The 23,335-nt window shown below is 31.3% G+C and overlaps 1 protein-coding gene across 1 annotated transcript; it reads right to left on the bottom strand.

Moving 5' to 3' along the window:
- Positions 1-17,409: 17,409 nt before the first annotated feature.
- LOC108911150 (probable RNA helicase armi) lies at positions 17,410-22,057 on the bottom strand. The gene is made up of 5 exons (XM_018715996.2): positions 19,446-22,057; positions 18,780-18,977; positions 18,444-18,685; positions 18,131-18,379; positions 17,410-17,781 (listed from the first exon to the last, which is right to left on the bottom strand). The coding sequence occupies exons 1-5, from the start codon at positions 21,889-21,891 to the stop codon at positions 17,458-17,460; spliced, it is 3,459 nt and encodes a 1,152-aa protein (XP_018571512.1). The 5' UTR covers positions 21,892-22,057; the 3' UTR covers positions 17,410-17,457.
- Between the last annotated feature and the right edge of the window lie 1,278 nt (positions 22,058-23,335).

The raw sequence follows: 23,335 nt of genomic DNA, 5'->3' as shown, positions 1-23,335 counted from the left end.
TTAATGTTTAAACAAATTACTGGATTAATTTAAATTTTTATTTATTAACAAAATGCATATTTGTGATGTACGCAAGAAGGTACCCCAAATTAAAAAAAAAAAAACATCAAAATCGGTCAACAAGTTCCAGAGATATAACTTGCTCTATCAATTTGCTCGTGGATTTGTAGGTTCCCCCTCCACTGACTCACAGTCATCTTGTATCGAAGTCATTATTTGGAGCATTTCACATAGAAACTTAGCTCTTTATCTTCGAAATGGCACTTATTAGAAGTCTCAATTGTTATAAACAAAGTAACTGTGATTTTAAAAAAAAAGTGTCTAAGTGTGTCTACTTTTGCCCCAAATTAAGTTAGAGCAACTTTTTTTTTTAAATTTGTGTAAAAATACCAGCTTTACGAATATGGAAAAATAATCACTCTAAATATAATAGCAACAAATTTATTCTAATTGTTTATAAGATAAAAATGACAGTGTTTTTGTGATACGTTTTTGCAGTGGTAAAAAACAATTTTTTTGCAATAAAATAATTTCTTTCAATAAAAGAAGACTTTCTCTTTCATATGACACCCGCAGAATTATATCTTTGTAATTATTGCAAAAATAATGCCTCTGGGATAAACATTTACAATTTTGCAAAAACTATTGGATGAATCGGTCTGAAATTTTAATCACGTATTAAGGACTATAAAAGCCAACTGTTTATGCAATATCAAGTCGTAGGTTGACTTTTGCAAAACTTATTGCTTATTTAGTAATAATCGAATTTTGACAGTTTTTTGCTATTTCCCGAGCAACAAATTATCGTATCGGATTTTAAAAACCGCCATTTTAAATGTTTTTTTATTCCCTACAAGTTGGTTACTTTCACGTTATAATAAATATTATCGTTTTTTTCTGGTAGGCAAAAAAGTGATATGATGGTGTGTGGGTTTTGCACATATTATACTAAAATTCACCCAAATTTTAAGAAAAACTTTACAGATCCTTGGCTACTCAACAGTTGTTACAAATTCTGTCATCGCCGTTCTTGGTGGTGGAAATTCGAAATAATTGGAATTATTCAATTTTCGTGGCTGAAAACATACATGGGTCATGTATTTTCGAAACCGAGAGAGTTGCACTAACCAAATTTGGATAGGACATAGCTAACACAATGCGAATTATCGTCTTAATGTTAAAAATGTTGTTACCGTCGTTCTTGGTGATGAAAATTCGAAATATTTAGAATTATTCAATTATTCTTTCGTGGCTGAAAACATACATGGGTACTGTATTTTCGAAACTGAGAGAGTTGCAATAACAAAATTTGGAAAGGTTATAAGCTAATGCAATGTGAAACATCGCCTTAATGTTAAAAATGTTGTCACCGCCGTTCTTGGTGGTGAAAATTCGAAATATTTGGAATTATTCAATTTTTGTGGCTGAAAACATATGTACATGGGTTTGTATGGTATTTATGTAACCGAGAGACATAGCTAATACAATCAAATAAACATAAATAAAAAGAAACATATAAATATAGTTTAATATTAACATACACGAATAATAATAATAATATATGGGTATTTATAGTTAGTTCTTTTATTTATTTGTATTTTTATATGAATTCCATGTTCGTTTTATTTATGCGTGACTACGCTTGTAAAAAAGGAACTGATTTTTTTTTTGTAATCTGCCCTAAGATGTAAAACACAATTATCATTTGTAATATTTCTCCTTTTATCTATTCCATTTTATCTTAAGTAAGAATCGTATACGAATGCTAATTGTAAAAAAAAATTAATTATGCTAAATTTCAGTATTATTCGCCAGAAGAAAGGGCCCTAGCCGGCGGGGCCCAGCCAGGACAAAAGGAGGTCCCACAAAGCGCCTACACCGGCCGCATTTGCGGTCGGGGTAGACGACGAATGGGGCCCACCTACGAAGGCTGTCCAGGCCTACACGAGATGAGGCAGGATAAAGAGGGATAATCCCCCTCGATCCCAAATCATTGAGGCCAATTTCTAGCCATAGAATAATGGCGCGGCGCGAGTATTATCAATATACATTTAACCTCTTCATACAAACCGAGCACGAACCACCACTGCGGAGAATAGAAACAGAAATAATACAAAAGGTAGAACTTTATTTCAGTATTTCATTTAATCGGGGCTAATAGCATTGATAAATCAAAAGGCTACCTTTGAACGGACATGAGATTACATAGAAAGGTCCATAATGAATGAACGAGAGATCTAATAAATTAAAAATATATCGTCAGTTCCACATATTGACCCAGTGTATGAAGCCAGAAAGGGAAATAAATCAACTAACAGCTAACGAAGGGTAGAACAAAAATATGGAATATCACCTCAAAGGTGTACTGAAAAACAGTTAAAAATAAATATCTATATCCTAATGAAAACAAGCGGCTCCATACGGAGGACGCGATAACTGAAAGTAGGGCATGGACGCAGCTAGGGGGGCAGAGGGAGGCCACGCCCCCCAATATCAACAAAAATAAGTATATTATTTACTTGTTTAGATAACTGAGGCGTTTAATGTAAAATAGTCAGATTGAATTACTTTAGGCTGTTTGCTTTTGGCCGTTGGCCAAATAAACATAGAAAACGAGTTATAAGTACTTTAGAGAGAGAAAGCGATATATTTAGATATATTTTTAATCACTACGAGTTAATTTTCGTAAACCCCTTGTAGGTAACGCAAATAAACTGAAGGACGAGCTCGGTACAGCACTTGAAAGGAAAAGTAATATTAGGTTCACTTCGTCACTTCGCTGATCGTTTTGGTTTTATCCATATACTTCTAACCGGGAGTAAATCCCTTAAATAAATCCAGTAAATTGCTTAGTAAATCCCCTTACATCCCACTAATTCTCCTAGTAACTCTCCGTAAATCTACTCCCCTTATATATTTTTACTTACACTTAGCAGCATCTTCCGAGAGGTCTGCCTCATCATAATTAACTGTCTTACTATATTCCACTTTCCAAAATATGAAATCAAATTTTAGAATGATTGCTTCGAAGATATTAAATAAAATTCGTGCCCACAGGCGTTCAAGGGGCAATGACTTCTTCAGGAAACATTTTCGGACTATGTATATTAGAACCTCGTGTTGTTGACAGACTGATTATAGGATGTGATAAACATTTATCATACAAATTCTTGCAAAAATAATATCAAAGTAAAAACTAAACAAACTAAGGAAAACGAAAATGTAAAATAAAAATATATTTTACAGAAATAAACATTTTTATGAGTATTTATATTTGAGTAAAAGTAGGCTATGTCGAAAAATTAGAAACATTCCTTACTAAGTAGTCAGAGATTATTTACTGTTGTAGTCAAAGCATTCCTTCCCAACTCGGCAGAACGCTTCGTATCCTGCTTACGCATAATGTCGACTAAGGAAACCAGTTCAAGGACAAGATTTAAGAGCGTAATCAACGTCGTTGCTTTAGATTAGATGTCGTTGTTATTGCTGTTACTGATCTTGCTGTTGCTGCCACTTCTGTTGCCGTTGTAGTAGTTGTTGTTGTTGCCGTAGTAGTAGTGGTAGTATCAGCAGTACTAGTTGTTGTAGTTGCCGCTGCTATTGTTGTCGTTGTTATTGATGCTATTGATCTACAACAGCAACATCAACAGCAACAACTACAAAAACAACAACAACAACAACATCAGCAGCAGCTGCAGCAGGACAACGACATCAATAAAATGTACAACAACAGCAGCAGCAGCAACAGTAACAACTGAAGCAGACTTCTTTAATCTATGATCAGAGTATTCCTTACTAAGTAGTCAGAGATTCCTTACTGTTGTTGTCAAAGCATTCCTTTCCAACTCGGCAGAACGCTTCTTATCCTCCTTACACATACTGTCGACTAGGTATATGCAATTACCCCCTCGTAAGGATGGGTGTGAATTTAATTTGCATATATTTCTTTCTATTATCAAAATATTATTTTAAAATTTTTCCTCAAAGTATTCACAAATTTTTGCTTTTCATTATACGAGTAAAGCTTTACCTTATCCTCACTTTATCATCCTATTTTGGGATATTTTATTAAAAAATGCCATGCTAAATCGGTTCTTGGGTTGTGGATCCAAATTCAACACAATGTATATGGTACAGAACTTTTTTGTGGATCTATGTTATTTAGTATTACATAGTATGCATTTTTATCATAAATAATAATGAATTAAAAAATGTTGGAGTATTTTCAACATGTCAACAAGATGAATGGGATGCCATCTAATATTTCTGTAGACCCTATAATCTTTATCTTAAAGAATTTGTTTTAAGGCAAAATATGCATTTTATTTTTTGTGTATCCATTTACATTTTTACTAAAAATTAAATAAAACCATTAATTGTATTTACGCAAAATTATTCTTCTATTTTCTCTATAAAATTGATGGAAGAAAAGGAATAAACTCATTATCATTATTGGTTATTATTTTAATTGAGATAGGATACTCAGCTAGTTGAAGCATTGTGAATATTTAAATGAACACAAATGAAGTTATTACAATAAACAATTTGATGAATATTTTAATGAGAAAAATACTCTTCCATATTTTATAACATAATTTTAAAAACATGTTAAATCCAAATATTTCAGGTGAACGAGAAATTCGATACACCTCATTATAAAATTAACCTAAGGCATTATTTCAAGAAACATCTTGCAGTTTAAAAGTTTATCATTTTATAAAATACCAAACTTTCTTTATTACTTGTTTGAGAGTAAGAACATAAACTTTATAATTATATTTTGCTGTTTTTGTATGCCTCATTTCCAATAACAAAATAAAAAAATATGACAATACAAATTGCATGTTATCAGCAAAATTACCGTTAATTATATAAAATACTGTTTTATATTAACAGTTTGTATGGTATAGAATTTGTATAGAAACATATCTTTATGTTCCTATTAAAAGTTACAAGCATTTATCTATCCTAAGAAAAACAATATTCAAGTACCTACTCAAAAAAATTATTAAAATCTGTTTGAATTAGAAAATAATCGACTATACTATTTATTTCAGAAAATGTTTTAGCATCATCGGCGTGTACTTGCACCTATTAAAAATTTACTGATAGATTAGAAAAAGCAGTGGCCTCAAGTAGGAACCCTGAGGCACACCAGACGTAGTTTATAAGGAGCAGAATATAAACCATCTAATGATACAATTTGTGACCCATTCAATAAGTAGGAAGAAAATCAAATCAAATCATTTATTGATGTCTATACATTAAAATGTTTACACAAGTCAAAGAAAGAAAAACACGAAAGATACAACACATATATAGATAAGAAATAGAATAAGGCCCAATGTTGTGCCTCGGGAAGTCCATGAACTATTTTTGTTAGGTGTGAAGAACAAGAATTATAAAAAACATACTGAGTTCTGTTCGATAGATAAGACTCAATAAGGGACACGCTATTGTCATCAAAATTGTAAAATTTTAGTTTATTTAAGAGGACTCTGTGGGACACACAGTCAAATGCCTTAGTCAAATCGTAAAAATTTCCACTGACAACATTGTTTGATTCGAAATTGTTTAAAATAATCTTAATCAACTGGTTAATAACTAAAGTTGTTGACCTTTTGTTCCTAAAACCGCATTGACTAGAATGGAATAAATAAACCTTTGCCAGAACGGGAACAAAAGATATTGGTCGGTAGTTAGATACATCATCTTTTTCACCTTTCTTAGAAACAGGAATAACCTTGGATAACTTGAAAGCTGTAGGAAATATGTAGGAGCTAATACATTGATTAATTAATTTAAATAGTGGAATAATTATAATGTTTTAAGAGTTTCCAAGGTTGAAACATCCAAATCGTAAGCATCATTGCTTTTTTTTACTTTTAAGTTATTTAAAATAGTTTTTCCTTCATTAAAAGACAACTCTCTGTCATTAGCGTTTAATGAATTATTAGTAGATGTATTTATTTAGTTGTCAAGGCAATACTTATTGCGATAGGAATTGAAGGCTTCTCTGGACATGGGGGTTGGATGCTGACAATGCACGGTCTCATAAGAAATTTAATTTTTCTCTCATAATGACAAGCTCTTGAGTAAACCAGGCAGTATCACTAGGTTTGAAACTATGGTGCGTTTTAGTTTTCATTGGTCAGACCTCAACTGCATCGAGTAACACCTTAAGAAAAAGTTCAACCTTTATGTCTATATCAATACATGTATCACTAACAAAACTCCAATTGGTTTCCTCAACTTTATTATATAACAATCTTAAGTCCTGATCTGTAATAGGTCTGTAGTAATGAAGCGAAAAAAATTAAAATGAATACCGGCATGATCTGATAACTTTGTGTCTATTACGGTTGCCATAAAATTAGTATTAATGTTGGTAAAAATATTGTCAAAGCAGGAGTCTTTTCTTGTGTTCTGAAATACAACTTGTTTTAAACCGAAAGAAAGAAATGTATTGATGAGAAGAACTGTTTTTCTCCATTATATTAAATTTAACATTGAAATCGAGTGTCACTATAATAATTTTATTAAGATTGAGTCTTCTTAATGGCATAAGTATACATTAAAGTCACCCTTAGGAGACCTGTATATGGCTATCATAATACAACTATTATATTCAACACTCGCCATCTCAAACACCAACTTATTTCTATGTTATGTATGTACTGTCAAATAAAATTCTTATTATTAATAAAATAGTAGATTAAAACAGGTATTTGCTCACCAATATGTGTTGATTTTTGCGATTCCTCTAAAATATAAATGTTACGTTTACGTACCAACAAGCGTATCTGCAAACCACTACATACGCATAAAACAGCAATTAATTGCCCCTCTAATTTCAGTCATCCATCATCTTTCTTTCCACTACCCTCGAAACTTTTATAATCCAAAGCATCACATGAGTCGAGATTAGACTCTGGCACGTTAAAGCTATTATTTGTCCTTATTATTCTTACATTCCCGTTCGAGTTCAGATGATTAATGGAATGTTATTATTAATGTGTAATGGATGGCCTATCTGTATGCAATATAATTCTTGTTTTAAATTTCGTTCATCACATACGTTGTCATAATTCTTTTATATCGCATTTTTTTGGGAAAGCCAGATTTCCAGACAAAAAAAGTACCTGTTTCTTACAATAGCCCAACTCATATTGGCAACGAAAGGAAACGAATAAATTAAAAAAAACGCCACCGAACGTGTCTGTTAACCTTCACTATCGTTAACTTCCTGAACGACACATCAAAGAAAGGTTCAGTCAAAGGTTTATTAGAAAGTAATAACACGAACGAAACTAATCTGTTAAAATGTGAACAAAAAAGGAAATTTTGTACTCTTTCGTTCTTTGTGTACTGTTCTGTTCAGGAAATAACCGAACTTTATTTTTTTAAACTTTAATGTAAATACATGAGGCAAGAATTCAAAATGTACAATTCCATTAAAAATTGCAATCACGTCTACACTACTACACCTAGTTTAGAACTACGTGTAAATAAAGGACCATGCACACAGTTAATGTCATTTTAACGGAAAACCGTATGGCTCTTTTCTCTCTATCTCTCACTCTCTGAGAGAAACAAAACAGTATTCGGTCATTCCCGTTTATATCAGGTGCGAGGACAGTCGGCATATCCAAGTTCAAAGGCATGCCGCAACAGAACAGCGGTGGCTAACCTCCATTGCACCTAGGAAACGTTCGGAAAATGATGAAATTTTATTTAAATTTAAACTTAATTCTACTCAAATTTTGTTCTTATTTTATTAATTTTGGATTAATTTAATATGTCTAGCAGTGATTCGCCGCTGAAGTAGCTGAGTAAGTAAAAAGAGTGGAAACATACCGTATTTCTGTACATCCCTATTTTAATTATTCTAAATCTACTGTACATACACTGTAAAAAAAATTCACTCAAATTTCACTCAATTGTACTCAATAATGTATCGTTTTCTGTCCACATCCGATTGAGTGAAATTTTCTCTCTATTCACGTCGCGGGGCCTCCTGTCTTGGCTGAGACCCGCCAGCTGAGACCCGCCGCCGCCGGCTAATGCCTGTTCTCCTGGCGATCACGCTTTTCTGGACCATCTAACGGACCCATATCAACTGTGGTCGAGATTACAGAAGCAATATGTAAGTGGTGCCATCTTCAAAGCGCCAATCAAATTACTCGAAACTAATACATTTAAACTTACTCAGTAATGAGGACAGTTACTCTGATTTAGGTACAAGTGCACCAAATACGCGTTTATGTGAAGAATTTATTTAAGGAGTACCTATATTTGAGTGAAAGTACTCAGTTTCAGTTTAAATATAATCACAAATGAGTATAATAATAATCAAAGTGACCAATAATGAGTGAAAATGTACTCAATAATTTCACTCAATCGATTCACTCAGAACCTTTATTGCTTTCTCTCACACCGATTTTTTTTACAGTGTAGTGACAGTAGTATAGTTGAGCTAAACTAAACTAGGAGTCACAAATTAAATACATACACTGCTTTAAAAATTGCAAAACATAATATAAAAACTTGAAACGATTTAAAAATATATACTTTGTATCAATTAGATTAGTATTTTTATTTATTGTTCAAGTTCTTTTTTTAAAACAGCAAAAATAAATATTTTAAAATAAAAATTAGTTTTATTTACAATTCATAACGAACTAATATTAGTTAATATTTAATAAATCAACATCAATCATTTTTATTTGTTTTTAGAAACGGTAGAATGTTTTCATTGAAGTTCGTCGCTTCGACCACAGTGATAACAAAAAAATTTAATAGGAATGTAGCATAACCAGCGCCCTCTATGAAATATCCAAAAAATATTTCGCACCGTTTGGAAATTTTCGTAAAAATTCTATTTAAAAAACTTTTATTTGTCCCTCTGTATCTCGAAAACAAGAGGAGATAGACATATAGTTCATAAGACAAAAAAATCTCAATTTTTGTCGTACTAGCACCCCCTGAAACACCCTGTATATTATATCCATCCATATTGTAGTTTTAATAATAAAACATTATTTGTTCGTGTTTGTTTGTTTGCTTATTTATTTATTTATTTTGATTACATTTATTATTATTTATTTATCGTTGAAATAATTATAATAACTTAGATATAGAAATATCATCCTTCAAACAATAAATTTATTTTTTAATAAAACCCCTGAAAATATCTGTACAAACAGGCATCGGCATACAATAACTAATTACCTACCTACCTTAATAGTTTGCTGAAACAGTACCTGCTGCTGGTTACGTTTCAATTATTAATGTGAGCTAAAGTTTTGTAAGAACAATATGTAATTAGGTACACACAGGGAGAGGCCTAAATTTCATTTTGGAATCACAAACATAGGATGGAAAATTACACTCAACGGAATGGAAAACAAACATGAAGGGGGTGGAAAAGGGCACAATCAAATTTAATTGGGGCAATGACGCTTACTTTCTAAATGAAAGAATGAAATTGCAGACAAACAAATTCCTGGATGAATTTAAAATGTCCAAAATCCTCTGGCGGAAAATTTATTGTAAGTAACTAAACACGACAGTCGGAAAATTATTTCCCGCCACGGATTATAATACCTCTGAATTGTGATAATAAGAATATTAATTAAAATGTACCTATTATGTTGCCGTTTTATATGAAATGTCCGAGGGGAACAAGATTTATTAAACTGATGTATGCGAATGTAACATCCCAAGTAATATACAGGGTACAACTTTTAATGCTGGTCCGTGTTATTTACTTATACCTCACAAAGACGCTTCATCAAATACTACTTTAAACTTTATTATTGAAACAAGTTTCATTTCCAGTAAAACCATACTTCAAAAAGTCACAGACATCTTCTCATAAACAGATAAGCTTGTCAACATGTAATAAATGTATCTACGACGTATTCAGCCATTCTTGTTTCGCTGAATCAACCCCGGCCGTCTGTATTTTTCCAGTCTACTATCCTGTTGATATATTACACCAGGTGTAAAGCCAACTTACATATTCCAATCGCGAAAACAATGATCAAGCAAGAGTTGCTGCAAAACTATTGGTCAAAGAGAATTGGACGGCTATTTCCATCTATAGGAGAATTGTCTATGTCTGTACATATGTAAACGTAAACATATGTAAAGTCTACAGAATCAGAGTATGCTACCAGAAAAACAATTAACCATCAATTTAAAAAGATATAGCTGAAAATTCGATCTTTTAAGAAAAAAACACTATTTTTGCACTAAATAATATAGAAACAATTAGAAACATTTCGACGGTAGTTATTCATTTGTTTAATGTTTTAATTATCTGTTTTCTCTAAACAATAACGCAGACGTGATTCATTCATACATTCTCCCGAAGTATCCTAACCTAAAATTGTAAAAAACGCGTTTTTCGCTGTATTTGAGGTTATATTACCTCACAAGGTCATTTTTCTCAACAGAACTAGTTACGGAATTTGAAAGTACCACTCTTCTCAAAATCATTTGATATATCTCTTTTCTTTTATGAGAAATCATTTACTGAAATTGACTAGTTGGACTTATCGTCGATGTTTGGAAATTGAATAGCAGAAGAAGAAGAGAAAAATCAAATAACAATCACCAAGTCCCCATTGGTGCTTCAGGCGAATTTGAAGTTAGAATTACAAAATTCAAAATGGCGGATCCAATATGTCGGAGGCAATAAAGAAAGAAAAGTAATTTTTGAATGTCGACAAATACTAATCAATTTCGACAAACGATTTGTAGGAGAGGAAAAAGATATTTGAGCGATTCTTCAATATGGATTTTGAAGGGGAATAGTACTTTCAGACAAAGGCGTCGCCAGCCAATGGGCTAGGGAGAGGCAAGATAAGAGAGAAGATGGAAGAAATATAAATTATAGCTAGAAATACATAGGTGCAGTGAAATAATTTTTTTAGAAATATTTTTAATAAAATCTTTTTAATTCAAGAAAAACATAAAAAAATATAAATAACTTAAAAAATTAAGAGATTCGGCGAAAATTAGGTAAAATATAACTTTCTCGGATTTTTTGAAAATTTGTCGACCACTTTATTAATAAAATATTCACGGTTGTCAAAAATAAGCTTTCTGTGTATACTTATCATTTCTAGGCCAATAATAGGTAAATAAAGTAGTGTACTAATTTTTAAAATTAAATAAAATATTTTATTAAAAATTTCCAATCTAATATTTTCTTAGATTAAGAAAAAAAATTTTTTTTTTCGAATTTATAGCTGCCCTCCTTGGCGAGGCCCTTGCTTTCAGATATAGTCTTTCCGAAGTCAGTTGAACATGTATAAAAACGCCTAGCAATAAAATTTAATGAGTTTTATAGGCGTCCCTAAAAAAGTTTTCTGCTAAAGGAAAAAGTTATAATGTATAGAACATTTCTATTATATGTTCATTTGATTTTAATTATTTATGCCCTCAAGCAATTTTATTACATTGATGGTAAATTTCGTTCTGTTCCGTTTCAAAAGGTCTTCAAAATGCCATGTTGTAATAATATTAGTAAACAAAATATCCCTCTTATTTCTAACTTTTCTCAATTGTAATATGCATGATTAATAGAAGGCAATTATAATAAATTAAAATTACCTAAGGGACACCAAATTCCGCATTGCTGCACTGCACTGCCATATGTTGATAACTAAATTTATGGCTAGGTCGCCCATTGTGGCTGTTTGTGCCGCGTTTGCGCGCGCTCCTTCTTCAGCTGGGCGACCAGTGGTTGAATAAATATAGGAACAAGTTTTTCAAATATTTCAATGCCGAGTTGCTGCGTCAGCGACCGAACCTGATACATACTGCCGACCTCTTGGTTTTTCAATTGAGATCGGACAGACTATACCAACATAGCGAAAACAGTGTTTTAGATTAAAATATCTCTAAAATCTGACGCGATGAAGCAAATTTTGTTTCATTTTTCTAAAACTTACTACTTGAAATTTCGAAATTTTGAAGATGCTTTTATGATATGAATGAATATTGCAATTTAACCGCGTCTTGTGGTTATAAATCCAGAAAACTAAATATGATATAATGTATATTATTGGTTTCTTAATTAAAATTTTTATTCTAGAATGTGCGAGATTACTAAAAGACATGAACTACTCTCTATTTGCAATATTTCTAATGTACCTACTTCATGTATGTGCTAAAATTACAAGGTATTTTTTTCGGGTTTTCAGCCATAACTTTTTAAATTGCGTTAAATTATTTTTCTGATGACATTTGCTGACTCCGCAGGACTTTTTACATAATCCACATTTTGTCCCATTAAATAAGGAATAGGTAAATTGTAATAAATATTATGGATCTGTACAGGGTTTCCCACCGAAAATAATCACTGGAATATTTTTTTTATTTTTCACTAGGAAAAAAGTTTTCTTTGAAAGCTGTAGGTATAGTTCTTTTAGGGTGTAAAAAACCCATTACTAGAAAAATAATGGAATATGATGTAAATTACATAGTTTTAAATGGAATATCCTATATATTTTATTAATTGCTGAAATTTGTTAATTTTTCTGTTTTTTTTTAATGGAACTAAGTATTAGATTCATATCGAACTATGGATATTCTAATCAATCTAAAACTCAAATATTGGCATTACTATTATCAAGTTGAAATTAAATTGTAACAAAAATAAATTGGTAACATTAAACATATATTTTAAAAATGATTCTTTTAATTTTTGTTCGAAATATTTTTCTTCTCTTCTAACAAGCTAGTGAGCAAAGATTCACCCACGGCCTTCAAGTACATAGCCTGAGAAAAAATTATGGGGTTACAGTCATAAATGGAAATAGAAAATTATTGTTTATACTTATTCGAATTGAACTGGTGTCAGTTTGTTTTATTACAATTTATGGCGATAATATATGGTGGAAAATCCTGTACCTAATTTGAAATATTAACTTACTTTTTTAACTAATATATTTCAATACCGAGGTAGTTATTAAGAAAATCTCATCCCTCGAGGGAAATCTTCCAGGTATTATATAGCGATGGTGCTTTTTTAATTCGTTTTGCGCAATTCGGTTCATTTCATCCGCTATATTATCCCCGAGATGAAACGTACTGGAATTATTTCATCCATCACATAAAACTCATATTAAAAGTATTAACAGAAAGAGCGACATATATTTTTGAGATTTTATTCCCTCTGGATAATTGACAATCATGATAATATAGTAATTTAGAGTTGTCGAGCCCGACTGCCTTGGAATTTAGATTAAAGGAAATGCTAGTAAAGCGACTGCATACCCTGATGTATTGAAACAGATTCAAAGCAATGCTCCAGATTTGAAATATTATCCGACATTTCCTGTTAAAAGCCAAAACTACGGTCGCAATTCGCCAATCGATAGAAACCCAAATTAGCAAGTCAATTAAGACTAAAACTACCCTGGCCCAGATATGCCAATAATTTATTAGAGGTGTACTGTGCATATATAGGAAAACGAATATGTACTTATCTGTTTTTACTTTATTCTAAAAGCATAAAGCTAAACAAATTCTTGTTGTTTTAACTTCACCTTTGACAAAGACTAAGGGTAACACCAAGGGCGTCGCCATGGGGGGCAGGGGAGGGCAGATGCCCCCACCCCCCTAGAAGTTCGAAAAAAGTACAAAAATTTTCTTAAACCAAGAAAATATTGTAAATTTTACTAAAATATTTTATTTAGTTAAACTTTCATTTTGAAAATTAAAACACTATTTAAAAAACAATGGTTGTAAATTAGTATAAATAGTTATTTGTTTGAGAAAAAATTTTCAAAATATTAAGTTTTATTTTAAGAAATACCTAATATGCTTCCATATTTTAAAAATTTTGCTCTTGAATTTTAAATAAAAAAGAATAATAAATTATCTATCGGAATCGGAATAAAAGTTTAACAGTGCAACTAACTATACAGGGTGTTTTTTAAGTAGAGATTAAATTAATTATTTTGTTATTATTTTAAGTAATGTAATGAGTATCGTAAAAATGCACTTAATCAAATAAATCAATTTTGTTGTTAATCGATTTGGAATACAAAGTGTATAGAAACAAAAAGTGAAGATAATACAATGGCACATATGCTGACATATTTTATTTATAATATTATACAAGGTGATACATTTTGCTTTTGGCAAATAATGATCGATGACCCACGCCTCCGCCACTGGTCAGTTTCTAAAGCTGGTAATTTTTTGTTTCATACCTACTGTCATATGCACACATTACATTACATTTTTGACCACAGAATACGCCCCTGGATTTTTGACCTCTACATAAGAAACACCCTGTATGTATAACGCACCAATTTTGAAGACCTCTGTATTTTCTAGGGGAAGCAAAACGTTTTTAATTTTGTAGGTTTACCCGTAGATTTACGAAATTGATATATTTACAATTATAAGGTTCTATTAAATGTATTTCTACAAAACCTTAAATCATTGTACCTACTTGTATTGTTTACGAACCACCTGACACCGAAACGAAACCAACAACAAACGAAAAAAATACCTATTTCATCTCGAATAGCCACCATAATGTTACTCACATACGGGGTCTGTTCAGAAAATAACGAATTTTATGTCGTTCCAGAAAATCGCACATTTCACTTCAATGTCCCAATTTGATCACTACGGATTTTTATTTATTTGAAACTTAAAGTTTATGTTTATGGAAATGCTAATTTCAGAAATAATGTTGAGTTACTGAAAATCAAAATTAGTAAATATTGCCAATCTTTCCTGGAGTAGGTATAAAGATTTTTTCTCAGCTGGAGAAGCCTCGGTTCATAATTTTTGGTTCCAAGTCGTAAGAATTAAATTAATCAGGCCTAAAGCCAATTTGATCATAGTTATTTGACCAGTTTCAAGACTATTCTACTAAATTCCGATTCGTACCCATACGACAACTTGAACATGGATTTTTCAAAGAATTAATTGTTATGCCATCCTGTATGCCGTGTATGCCCAATTCCAAAATTAACATTATGAGAAGAGCGAGCCTTTTCTAACTACATATTTATTAGTGACATTTATTTATATGATTTATTTTTCAGGATTACAGTGATAAAGGGTTTGACAGGTGGTAAGGAAAATATAGCTATTAGATAACGTAATAAAGGTAATGTAATAGAAAGAGATTGGTTGGTTGCTAGGTTACCAAGACACATTGCTCTAATGCCTTGTTATAATGGCCATAATATGGCATTATCGCCTTTATCGCCACAGGTCCTGTCGGACTTGTGTCCGTGATTCTGAAAAAGTGTTTCAAATATAAAATAATATACGGAATGCTTCATATTAAAAAAATGTTATTTAGATAAATATGTCGTCAATTCGACTTTCAATTTTATTTTCCTTCAGGATTCGTATATTATACAGGGCGTTTGTAAATAATTGCGAAATATTTTAGGGGGTGGTTGCCGAAGTTATTTTGTGAAAAAGAGTTCGTATACTTAAACGCAGGTCGAAATATGCTTTGTTTCAGAGATATAGAATGTTTAAATTTTAATTTTTTATTTATTTTTATTAATTTTTTCAGTTTTAAATATATTGACTTGAAATTTGAAAAACGCTTTGGAGGGATAAATGTGCATTGTTTGGAGTGATCCGAATATTTCTACTTTTACCAGTGGCGTTCGTGCGAGGATGCCACAAACTTTTTTAATAAAAAAAATGGTACGCCAGACTTTTTCCCGTTTTGATATTTTTTTAGAAATCCGCCTTCAATTCTGAATGAAATTGGTCGCGTCAATTTTTTTCCAAGGATGCTCTGTTTTTGAATAAAACATATTTTATTGTAGGCCTTGTAAATCTTTTATTTAAAGGTCCCTTTTAATAAAGTATTATGATCAATGTAAAAATGTAATTCAACATTGAAAATAAATAAATTGATATGAATGTGAGTATTAACCAGGAGGAATATTAGCTTTACCATAGCAGTAAACTTTAGTAAAACAGTTGAAAGATTTATATTTTTTCTATTTAAATCATTTTAAATACTTTGAATCTAGTTTCCTCGATCTTTTACAAATTTAAGTATTATTGGAAGGTTCAATTAATACTCTTAACTAAATAAGAAGTAATTTTATTAAGAATATAACATTTTACCTCCTATTCCCTTTGATTTTGCACAGACTGAGTAGCAGCATCTAAAATGATGCGTTCGCAATAGGGACTTTTTAATTTTAGATCAGACCACAAAGTGTTATGTGGATCAGGTACAATTTTAACACGACAATCATGGATGGTTCCAGAATAGTTAGATCGTTTAATGTTAGTGTTGGAAAAAATAGTAGATTACTTAAAAAAGATCAAATTCGTCGAATAAATGATATTTATCTGCAAATTACCACCAGTTTAATATTCTATAAAGCATGACTTTATTTTTCAGAAATTTGAACTGCAGCAACATCATCCTCCGAATCCATGTTAACACTGAGCGCAGTTAAAACGCTATTGAAAACAGTTCTTATTATTCCAGACGCTAACGCTTTGCGGAAGCTACAATTGATGCGACGCAAAACGCTCTTACTCTGAATGCTAACATTAATTGGATCGTTTTATTTTGGAAATGAAGTTCTACGCTTCCACTCTGAATAGGCCTTCTTATTTTAAATAGTGCAGTATTTCCAGAAGTAACGCCAAACGAACTGTACCCTCGTTAGAGCTATGTTGTCATTCTTGGTAAAGTCGTGTTTGATCCGAAATTAAATTAAGCCGCAATCGCGAAAGTTTATTTTAGACAAAGTCACTGTAAGAGTTGACTGCACAATTTTTACAAGCTTTTATTTAACTTGCCTTGTTAGAATTGGCCAAAACTTACAACTGAATCTTAAAACAGTTATCCCCAACCAATTGAGCGGATATGTTGCGTACACGTTTAGTTTGGATGACAATGCATGGTTAGCTAAGTGACGTCATTCTAAATCCAATATGGCGGACTCCCAAAGATGGCGGACCAGTTGTTTTTTATGCAACCCCATGATATGGGTATCAAATGAAAAGTTTTGCTGAGAAGAATACAAAAATAAAATGATGTCACTAAAAGCTTGTTTTGAAAAAAATTGTTTTTAAAAACCTTCTGAAATTTCGAGAAAAAATGAAAAATATATGAAAAACGGCCGCGCTAAAGCGCGGGGGGATTTTTAAAGGTTAAGTTCCAAGCATCAGTTTGTTTATAGATTTTATTATCAAAAATTAAAAATTTTCGACCAACACAAATTTTAAGAAAACTAAAAATACGATTTTCAATTTCATCTGCAATTTTCATCTTATAATTTTTACTATTATCATTGTTACCCGGGAACCAAATCTCGGCTACTAGATGTTAATATTTGAAATTTTATTCTACAGTTTAAACAAATATTACTCCAAACGAAAAAATATAGCTATATATCATTTTATTAAAAAATAGTTCATATAAAATAATAATTAAAACAACATATCACAACCGGTATAGCTACCGTTTTCTAAACAGTATTTTAGGACCGAACGCCAATAGGGATCTACACAGAGAAGATTAGGATTCCCTATAATAACCAATAAAGTTTTGGGCCTAGATATAGCAACATTAAGTCTTCTTGGACTAGTTACGAAACCTAAGCTATGTTGTACATCAACTGAAACGTACTCTTGGCACGACCTCACTGTTGAAAGGAGTATAACATCAAATTCTTGACCCTGAAATTCTTCCACTGTACCAATTTTAGGAATATCAAATTCCGCTTCTATTAACAGTGCACGTATTTCTTTCACCTGAAAAAAATATCAATAAATCTGACAAACTCCATGTATTGTTTGAACAACTTTTCTGTTTTTGGTATTTTTTCAGGAGAGACAAAAAGTTCTTAAAATGTTTTAGATGTGAAGAAAAATTAAACATCAAAAAACCAGTATCTTGATATCTTGATTTCTTTATAATATAAAATAATAAGTTAATAAAACCGCACTTTCCTCCAGAATTAATTAAAGAGTCATCTTATGTCAGTCGGGTATTGAACGAAGATTATAAAAGAGAAGAATGAGTGATCTCGTACACCAGTGTTTCATTGTTAGAGAAAAAAACGATCTTATTGTTTGTATGTATTAGTAAGTATGCTGTTACCTGTTTTATATATGGAGTTATTATTCCTACTTGACTGGACTTAACTCCTAAACGATACAATTCATTAACATAATAAAATAATTGTGCTGCTTCATGAGGATTGTACCAAGATGGTGAATCGGAACTTTGATAATTCTCTCCAATCACTCCATGAAAAACCAGACGAGGCGTTTCATTTAAATTTGTTTTTGGTAAAATCTCACTAAGACTTTCAACAAATACTGCTTCGTCGCTATTTTTGTCGTCAATCTACAATCATTCCAAGGGTAGCTAACTTATGCTCCATTTAAATGTAAATCAGCAATGTACTTACGGTTGGTATTAATTCATCGTTATAAAATAACGAACTTGTCAGTTTTAAAATTTGCGGAAGTGAACGGTAATTACACAACAGTTTTGTTACAAGTCGTGGATCATATCCGCTGGTGTTTGGGAATCCTTGGGGGTCAATTACATATGGAAACCTGTTGATTAATCGTTCCAGATACGACTCACTTAAACCACACTCGGCAGCAATTTTACAAAGAACCACTGGTCCTAATTGCATAGGGTCACCTATTAATAACAAAAAAACAAGGAGCATTATTGACCACAATTCTTGGTTCTATTATAACTATTTTAAGTACTAAAATCACAAGGAATTATTAACCTGCTAAAATAACCTGTCCTGACAACTTGTCCAAGAAGATGAGTGGCGTCAAAACTTCTGGTTCACTAGCTTGACCTGCCTCATCCACAATTATGTGAGAAAAGTGCCCTTTAGGGAAACCCATAAGGTAAAGCTGTCCTGATAATGAGCAGGTGGTGACAGTAATGCGATGTCGACCCAAAGAGGCACGACTACATTCTGTAAATATGTTACTTTAACTTCGTAAGTAATCAAAAACAACATAGATGCATCTATTTTAGCAAAAAGGTAATGTTGACATCTATTAAATGCAATAAAGTGAAATGAATCTCAATATACAATAAACTTTAAGCAACGGACAACCACGATTTTTCTTATTTTTCTCATAAAATTCTAGGACGTAAAAGTATGAACAGTTTGGATATAATAAAGTAAAAAAGGACTGATACTTTTGTTATAAATGGTTGTAGTAACTGAAAACAATTCAACATTAGATCATTGTAAGCAGCAGAGTCTTTCTTAATAGGGGGTTGTTATTAGTAGACTGAAATTCATATATTTTATATTTGAAACCAAACTTATTAGTGTAACCATGGCACAATATATAATAAATAGGACATTACAAGTGGTGTAATAATAACCAAACAAATAATTTACATAAAATTCTTAATAAAATCTCTTACTTACCATACTGAATACCAGAACGTGATATTTCGTTATCGGCTGTGCCGTCTCGTGCCAAATTACCAGTGGCACAGTACGGAACAAGATTGACAGGTATATTATCACTTGCTGCATAATTATAAGATACAAGTCTAACCAAGTCGCCAGGTTTTAAAACACCTGAATCTATCAACCGTAAAGCAATTAGATCGGAAGCACTATTTGAAGGAGCAGTAATCAACAATCTGGAGTGAGGAATTAGTCTTACTATTTGCAGTACCATTTCAATAATAGTTACAGTTTTACCAGTTCCTGGAGGTCCAAAAATTATGTAAGGCAGAGGTCTTGCTTTCCCCTGTAAAACATTTTTTACGGCATCTTTTTGTTTTGTATTTAATTTTGTATTATACCACTCCAATTTTAGTTTATACTCTTCGATGGAAGTATCACTCAAACTTTTATTAATATTATTTATTTCTTTAAGTTTCTTCAGCACTTCTAACTGACTCAGTTTTTTATTTGAAGTTGGCGAAGTTAAATTTAAACCATCATGTTGTATAAGATCAGCATCAGAAAAATGTAACTGTACATCTTTTTCATGAACTCTTGATGGAAATAAGATTTCCTTGCCCAACGTTCGAGGTGCTAGGAATACAACATGATGAAACCGCCTGTAAGTTGACCTACTTGGTACAATTTTTATCGAATAATCCTCTCCATTATATTTATCATGAAATATTTGAGAAAACTTTAGAAAAACGTGTTTGGCACCGACTTTGTGTACACAGCCTTCAAAATCCATACCATTTTTATTTGAAGGATCTGACGCAATAACCTTATCTCCTAAAACTATGGAAGGTCTACGTTCACTTAAATTTTCAATCTCCAATAATAAAAAATCTTCGTAGGGAATAAAGCACGCCTTATCTTGATCATAGTTTCGGATCATTATTAAATTCGTAATTTCTTCTAAATACAGTAAATTGTGAAATTTTTCCTCAAAATTAAAAAATGTTAAATTTGAGAAAAGTGACGGTGTTGCTAATCTTAATTCTTGCGTTAATAACATTACTTCTTTGGGGTCATACTTGAATACAGCATCACTGACTTTCTTTGGTACCGTATATGACGGTAACTTATGGGAAATGAAACGAGGGGGTGCAATAGCCCTCCTCCCCCTTATTAATTCATTATTGGATGATGGGACACAAGGTGCTTTAGATGCCGTTTTCAAATAATTTGTAGGTTGCTCGAAGTGAACAGAAACATTCATTTTTATCCATCTACCTATATTGAAATTTGTGAAATAAAATAGCAGTAAACTACTGCTACTACCTACATTTTTTGGTGTACATTCACAAGCAATGTTATATGTAGTATTGCTTAATATGTCTACATTTGACTCAAATTTATTTAAAACCTTACACTGATTGTTAGTGTCTAAAAACTCTACATTTATCAGTGTCATATTTTCTTTACATTCATTTGATACTGAAATTTCAAATGTTGCAGATTTATTAAGTTTGTCAAAATTAAGAATAGCTGTATTAATTTGTAGACCGGAGTATTCGTCTAAATATTCTGGTAAGCTGTTTAAATTATCGAATTGGACCAGTTCTTTGCTGTTATTCTCTGGTATCACTTTCAGAGCTCTCCAACAACACATACCTTGATCGCTTTCTATAACCTCAATAATAACTTTATCACCGACCATTGGCATGTAACCACATGATAAACTGTATTTATTAAAAAATACATTCTTTTTCACAACGCCTGTATGTTCAGCTACATCCCAAGCAGTTACAGTGCCTGTTTCAATATGGGCTCTAACAGGCAAAATTTTATTAATTTCTATTATTTGCCCCGATAAATCAATCGCTCTTTCATTTATTGAACACTTAACATCCAATTCTATCCAGTCGCCGACCACTGGTAAGAAATCTGTTGATACATCATTTAAGTCAATATTTATATCGCCAGGAGACACAGTTAGTGTTCGGTTTATTTGTTTTTCTACTTTACAGATAATAACTCTTGTATTCCATAATGTGTTACCAGTTTCTACTACATCCCAATCATTGTCAAATAACTTTACGTTAATAATATTTTCAGTTCCATTGGACATTAAGATATTATATGAAACCTTTGATCCAATACTAATATTAATGTTTTCAGAACTAAATGTATATATGTCATCTATAAAATATTTATTTTCTTCACGTTTTGTTATTGTTCCAACTTTATTACAATAATTGTTAGGTAAGTTATCCGCCTCTTTGGGTGTTGTTTCATTTACATCAGTAACATTTTCTTCTAAAATGCTACATGCATCTTCTAATGATAAATCTTTTCCTTCCTTGAAATTGTTAGATTTCCAAAAATATGAAAAGTAGGTCCACATACTTCCACATATACTTCCCACAGTTATAAATAAGACCACAGGAAACTTATTGTTAGTTAAAAATGACATCTATGTATCGAAGTATTTAAAAAGTCTCAAGCATATTTTTTCCTTTTTTTTAGGAAACTGATATGTTCTTAAAAAATAAACGATATCAATACAGCTGCTAAAATATAAAATTATATTTCTCAAAGAACAATAATACATATAAACAAACCCATTTTGTACGCTGCACATATAATATAAAAAAATTAGGTTAAGTTTGTTTAAACTTCAAAGCATAGGCTACCCCGAATTGGCAGGCTGCTCACTCTCTTACTTTTAACAAGTCTGCACTTTAGTACGATAACGCGTCGTAATGTGCGCTGATTGTAATAATATAGATTTTAATGATTATCTTGTAGATATTATAACTATTTAATGTCTCCTTAATCATTTGTAGATAAATCTTAAATAACAACGGCGTTTATTGTAAACTGTTTTTATTTGTAACGATGCATTCACTTAAATTCACAACATATTTTATTATTAATGTTTAGAATGTCCACTAAACTCTCTAGTCGCCTTAGACTTCATCTTAAAGAACATCTCCGTTTTCATCTTTATCACCAACAGTGCTATTTTGTAAAAATATGAAAGCGGGGATATAAGTTTAGCTCTTTATTCAAAACCCAGTTTAAGAACTTTAAATTATCGATCATTTTTTTTTTTTTGAAACATAATTGCTCCAAATTTTTTTTTTTCTAAACAGAAATCCCATCTATCGAAGACAATAGATGACAGAAAAAGATCTTATTTTTCTATGTTCTATCAGTTTGTAAATTAGTAGCAAATTTTCAAAAATACCCTATTAAATTTGTATATATAAATTGAAACACATTTCAGGGGTGCTTATATCTATTTATTAAGTAAAAAATATTTTTTAGTTTCTGGCAATCCTTTCATTCACTTATTTAATTTTAAAGATCAGTACTTTTAAAATAATGTACAAATAATAATTAAATAAAAATTAATGTGATAATTTGCAGTCTCTTATTCGAGATATTATTGAGTATTCTTAAATATCAAAACTATTTCTAAATTAAATTTTGAATGTTATAATATAAAGCTGCTTATTACCAGGTGATTTGAAATGTCTTAAAATTTATTAAGAAATTAAGATTAAAAGATTTAAAACACAGGCTGTTCCGCATTTTAATCACGGAATACCCGGAATTCATAGTAAAAATAATGGTACTAGTTTATACAGAAAGTAATTTTCAAAACCCCGTTTTTGAGATACGGGATACAAAAAATGATAATCTCCAAATATTTTCTAAACAAACAAAAATATTGATAAGAAATTTTGTGTATGAATAAAATGGGCTTGAAAATTTTCATTTGACTTTTTTTATGTCATTTCTATACCACTGATTTGAGTTAGTGATGGGTCGGTATTTGTAAAAGCTTATTTTATTGGAAGGGGATTTCGCATTACTACCACAAGAAGTAAAGTTACTCTGGAAAATAAAAC

Source organism: Anoplophora glabripennis, unplaced genomic scaffold (genome assembly GCF_000390285.2).
Source record: "Anoplophora glabripennis isolate ALB-LARVAE unplaced genomic scaffold, Agla_2.0 scaffold239, whole genome shotgun sequence".
Lineage (NCBI taxonomy): Eukaryota > Metazoa > Arthropoda > Insecta > Coleoptera > Cerambycidae > Anoplophora > Anoplophora glabripennis.
This window is presented reverse-complemented; position numbering and strand designations above follow the sequence as displayed.

Coding starts and splice junctions, on each gene's coding strand:
- LOC108911150 (XM_018715996.2), bottom strand. CDS start 21,891: ATGTCATTTTTAACTAACAATAAGTTTCCTGTGGTCTTATTTATAACT. Junction 18,978..19,445: donor ACGTTCTGGTATTCAGTATG/GTAAGTAAGAGA, acceptor ACATATTTACAG/AATGTAGTCGTGCCTCTTTG. Junction 17,782..18,130: donor TAACTCCATATATAAAACAG/GTAACAGCATAC, acceptor TATTTTTTTCAG/GTGAAAGAAATACGTGCACT.